At 46.7% G+C, this 5,346-nt stretch overlaps 2 protein-coding genes across 3 annotated transcripts; one reads left to right on the top strand and one right to left on the bottom strand.

Moving 5' to 3' along the window:
- Window positions 1–717: 717 nt before the first annotated feature.
- LOC125960017 (uncharacterized) lies at window positions 718–2,013 on the top strand. The gene has a single exon (XM_049693114.1). The coding sequence runs from the start codon at window positions 729–731 to the stop codon at window positions 1,839–1,841; it is 1,113 nt and encodes a 370-aa protein (XP_049549071.1). The 5' UTR covers window positions 718–728; the 3' UTR covers window positions 1,842–2,013.
- Window positions 1,941–5,048, bottom strand: LOC125959982 (lipoamide acyltransferase component of branched-chain alpha-keto acid dehydrogenase complex, mitochondrial). Of its 2 annotated transcripts, XM_049693051.1 has the most exons (5): window positions 4,822–5,048; window positions 4,484–4,760; window positions 2,985–3,698; window positions 2,503–2,898; window positions 1,941–2,425 (listed from the first exon to the last, which is right to left on the bottom strand). In XM_049693051.1, the coding sequence occupies exons 2-5, from the start codon at window positions 4,568–4,570 to the stop codon at window positions 2,189–2,191; spliced, it is 1,434 nt and encodes a 477-aa protein (XP_049549008.1). In that variant the 5' UTR covers window positions 4,571–4,760; window positions 4,822–5,048; the 3' UTR covers window positions 1,941–2,188. The 2 variants fall into 2 exon arrangements, with proteins under 2 accessions (XP_049549008.1, XP_049549017.1); XM_049693060.1 differs by lacking the exon at window positions 4,822–5,048 and having other exon boundaries at window positions 4,484–4,792.
- Between the last annotated feature and the right edge of the window lie 298 nt (window positions 5,049–5,346).

Genomic DNA, 5,346 nt, shown 5'->3' with positions numbered 1-5,346 from the left:
TGGCTAAGGATGTCTCCTACAGTATACAGAATAAGAATGATACAAAACAACATTTAAATACTGCAACGATTTGCGAATGAAAAAGACAATATGAGAAAAGATTCACAAAAGCGTTCGTTTAATTCAGAGCTTGCTCAGATATCTAAGAATTACTGGGCACAATAAGTAAGCATGAATTGTTTTTACCCTAAATTACAAATGATTTGTTAGCTTTCTTCGAAGAGATAATTTGAAATCAAGAACGATAGCAGTGGAAAAACATCTTTTATTTCCAAAACATGCGCACATTCAACCTACACATAACCATCTATATATGATGGACGCATTAGCATCATAACCCTAGTAATATCCGGCTTATATGATTGATTACTACGACTGAGCTGTTTACTATCCTGTCAGATAGCCACATGGTATAAGAGCTGGGTAAATAGCAAATATAATAAAATAAATGTTTCTGTGTTCCAGCATACCTTAAGAAAATCTTGATGACTTGTGCGGCTACTACTTGTACTCCGAAATGTTGAGCTTCATGATTCTTTTGCATACATATGGATTTTGCGATTTATTGCTTATTGACTGTTCTGTCATCTAATTGCTCATGCGGTGTGGTAGCAATATTTCATTTAGTTGGAATGCTAACTTGTATGTTTGAAGTAATTGGTTGGCAACGTGACAGAATCCATATAAAAACACCTCATCATACCCTTGTTCTATAGTTATCCATCGAAATGTTGAACTTCGGGTTTCTTTCGCTCCTGCTTATCACACTCCACGTGGTGGTATCTTCAAATGAGCAGCTCAATCTGGAACCATCTCGGTACTGCGCTGTGCCCGAGAATGGTACAGTCGCCCCCGAGTTCAAGGATACTTGTCGCCAAGAGACAAACACGGATCGACAGAGGCTAGTCAAGGAAATCGACAATATCCACCAAAAGCTTAATACGCTTATGGCAACCACTATACCGCTCAACAGTGCATTTCAAGCTGTGATCAACAAGGCATCTAATCTCGAGACATCCTTAGAGTCTACATTGAAGCAAATAAAGAAAATGCGCCAAAGTGTGATGATTGCTGCGATTGGCGCTGGTAGAATAGCAGAAGCCATTGCACAATACCTGAAAAGCGGTTCCTGGCAGGACAAGGCTACGATTATCGAAAGGATATACTCGCATCCCAGCAAATCTAGGCGCCACATTGTCAATCTTCTGCAATTCATTCGGGCTCTACCCATTCGTACGGAGCGAGTAGAGTTCTACTATCTGCTCAAGGATGCTCTGATAAAAAAGAATGAGCACGAAGGCTATCTCGGTGCCCTGTTTGTTTATGATGTTCACCAGGTAGCGTTCGAACACGATGGAGAGACAGTGCTGGACGCTAAGGCTGAACGAGAGCTGTGGTCTGTGATGCTGAATGCGACTGTTGCGTATTTCAAACGCGCGTTCCTGGTGGGCAACAACCGCGAGGAATTGATCGCTCTCGATCGGTATCACTTTTCGGTATTTAATATGCTGTTTTTTAAAATTACAAAAATAACGACGGAAGATCTGCGAAAGTTCGATGCTGCCAGGATGATTGAGCTACCATGTCTGATGTACGATAGTTACTCGAAGATTCTTTTTTACCGAAAGACGATTCAGGTGCTAACGAAACATTTCAAATGGGCGGATCATAACCATCTCGTTGCACCGAAATTGGCTGGTCTGTTCAACAGCTGTATGCCGGAAATACGTAAGGATGATAAACACGACGCGGTGCTTCTACAGCAAACCAAGCAACTTTTTATGACTTTTAAGGACGGTGAAAATTTTGAATCTTTACTGAAGAAAAATGTCGACAAGTAAAAGTCTTTCGAAATACTGCAGGAATTTCATGATGTATTGAATTGAAGCAGACTAAGTAGCTGCACTTAAAAAAGAAAAGAGAAAAGAACTTGGCATTGATAAAGATATAGGAGTTTCGATTTCGTTCATTTCGCAATATTTCTTAGGCAAATAAAACACATGTTATACTACAGTTTGGGCGCAAGAAGTGCTCGATACACGTTGTTGACCAACCTCGATATCTAGGCAGGCCATCTAGGTATCTCTTGTCTTACAGACTAGTAAATGCAATATCGGCACGTTGGTTGGAATGCAGTTGAATACGGCGTAATCGTCATACTGATCTACGCGCTGAAAGGGAAATGCTGTTAGACAGCGAGGAGTAGCATGTTCGGGTTCTCTAGGTACTGCTTCCAGAGGTTCGAGAAACTAGCCATCGTAACACCGTCGATTATGCGGTGGTCCGCTGTCCAGCTAACCACCATGATGTGCGCTGCCGTCACATTGCCGGCTGCATCGAAACGGGGTAGTACGCGCGTCTTTCCCAGACCTCCGATCGCTACCTGAGGCGAGATCACAACCGGATGCGTGTAAGTTCCGCCAATCTGTAGTGAACGTGATACGAAGACGATGAGATTAGAAACGAATCTACGGATTTCAATAGTCCGATGGAAATACGTACGATTCCTATATTCGAGAGGGCAAACGTTCCGTTGGCGAAATCATCCGGCGTCAATGCGCTGCGTGTACCCCGATCTTGCAGTGCGTTCATATCGGCCGCAATTTGCATTATCGATTTCTGTTCCACATTCTTAACGTTTGGCACCACAAGACCGTTTGGCGTTTGCATGGCGACGCTGATGTTATGGTACGCCTTGTAGATGACGCTTTCGGCCGACTCGTCGTACGAGCTATTCAGAATCGGAAATTCGCGCAGCGCGGCCGAGGCCGCTTTCAGGAAGAATGGCATATACGTCAGCTTGACACCCCGGCGGGCGGCTTCCTCTTTCAGCTGGTTACGTACCGAAACCAGTTTGGTAACGTCGATCTCGTCACAGTATGCAAAATGAGGAATTTTCTAAAGGCCAAAAAATAAACAGAGATTAAAGCGATACCGATTGTGACTGGTGAGCAATGTCCGTAAGTAATAGCTAATCAGCTTACCAACGCCTCGGTCATAGATTTCACCATAGCCTTGGCTATGCCTTTCAATGGCACAACCGTGTGCGCATCCTTCAGATCGACGAACGCTGGAGAAATTTTTGAAGCGGAAGCTGCTACTGCTGCTGCTGGGCGTGATGGTTTTTCCAACGTGGGATGGGGCTTCACGGTGCCCTGGGGGATGAGTTGCAGATATTCGAGCACGTCACCTTTCAGCACGCGCCCATTACGCCCAGAAGCTCGCACCTTGCCCAAATCAACCTTGTGCTCCATAGCGATCCTTCGGACGGCCGGTGTTGCAAGCACCTTGCCGGGGGTCAGCTGCCCAGGAAGAGTCATTGCCGACACTACATCCTTTGGCGATTCTGATTCGTCATCTGAGCTGCTGCTACTACTGTCGTTCTCGTCGTCTTCTTCTACCTCGAAGTCGAGTAGTGGTTTGCCAACGAGCGCGATACTATCAACATCGTGATGAAGCTTGGCGATCTTGCCATCGTACCGGCTGGTGATGGTAACCGATGCCTTATCGCTCTGCACCTCGCACAGATTGTCGAACTGCTCGACCACGTCGCCAACTTTGACGTACCACTCCTTCACCGTCACTTCGCGGATACCCTCGCCAATGTCGGAGAGATGGAAAGACACTAGCCGCTCGAGGACGGCGCTACTGTGCAGCGGTGCGCTACGTCGTGCAAGCTGGCACTGGGATTCACATGCCTGTCGGGTGATAGGAAATATGATGAGAAAAGTTGTGCCAATAAATCGACACTCATAGTTGCTGATACTAAATGGAGAAACAATTGCACACGATGCATTCACACAGCTATGACGGTTGGTGCGTTCCGTCCTTTTCTGCTAGTAGTGGCTAATAAATTGCTATTTTAAGTTTGGTGAAACTTCAACACTATCAAAAATGCATTCCTTTCTCCTTGGGTTATTCTGCACTGCTGTTCTTTTTGCGATAATCTGCCCAAGCGCAAGCGTTACCCTATTGAGCAGCCGCTGGTTAGTAGCCGGTTAGCAGCCGCTTAAATATTAACACACAACATTGCATACCCTTTGCATACGGGCATACTATAGCTGTATTATGCTCCTCCCCCTGATACCGCCACGCATATATCTAGAATGGTGTATAAAGGCTAGTGGTGACCTTCATCGCAGGCGGCTGAGGCCAACGAGCAAAACAACAACAGAAGTGCGTGGCGAACCGTGTTCGGCGCCACACGCGCACAAACACGCACTGCCTGTACTGATAGCGACCTGCCGCGTGGTTCACGGAAGACAATTCCAACCCAGAAGGCCGCCTATACTTGTGATCGCGAATGTGGTAAACCTCTGCGCCACGCACACGTACAACAACGTTGATGGAAGCGGTTGGGGGAGCTTTGCGGCCCCATCGTTGATTGTGTGTGCGATTACGTAAGCTATACCCGGGTGGTTGCGGGATCAGCCGATCATGCTCGGTACACTGGAAACATTTCGAAAGGAAGGACCATACTTACTAGTCGTTGACGTAGCGGCAAAGCTCCGAGCATGTACCGCCGTGCGCTAAGCGAGCCACCGATGCGACGAATGATCACGCCTGCCATCGTACTCCTGGAGAAGCCTTGCAACTGGAAACCGCAAACGTTTTCAGCAGCTGGAAGAGATCGAGCTCCAGTATCCTGCAGGCTCTTGTGGACGACGACCCTGGGTGAGACGAGTACGCCGCGACAGTCTCCGTAGCCTAGCGATTGATCGACTGGCGCCCACGGCTAACGCGCACTCCGCTGTTGCTGGCTGGATTGCGAATGGAATGGTTGCTTCTTGGTTTTTTTACTTTCTGCGTCAAATAACCTACCACACCATTTATGCGCTAGACTGGTGTTGGTTTGCGCGCGTCGCGTGCGTAGTGCGTGGATTGTACCACGAGATGGTGGAGATGTTGCTAAGCAGGGTTGGGGAAAAGGCAGTAGAGTATTTAGCGGAACGGCAGCAAAGGATCTACGATTGCCTGCCTTATTTTCGCAAAATCCTACGTATATTACGAGTAATAATATCGGATCGAATATTTAACTATTTCTTCAACGCAGGAAGAAAAGAGATTGCGTATGTGTTCGCTTGCCTGCTGTTTTTCTTTCTTTGGGTGCATTTGCTCTGGAGGTTATCGTACAATGCGGAACTCAACAGAGATAGTGATGCTGTACTCTTCCTAAGAAGATATTGAGTTAAATGATAGATAAACAGAACTGCCCCCCTGCATAATCCCTGGTATAATCGTGCCATTTCGCGCACGTACGCAAGCCTCGGGAGGATTCAGGTGCTTATTCTAGTGAGGTGTTAGTTGACGCCTAGGCGTTTTCGACGATTTTTTTCTGGTTCGTCG

The sequence above is a fragment of the Anopheles darlingi genome, chromosome X (genome assembly GCF_943734745.1).
Source record: "Anopheles darlingi chromosome X, idAnoDarlMG_H_01, whole genome shotgun sequence".
NCBI lineage: Eukaryota > Metazoa > Arthropoda > Insecta > Diptera > Culicidae > Anopheles > Anopheles darlingi.
This window is presented reverse-complemented; position numbering and strand designations above follow the sequence as displayed.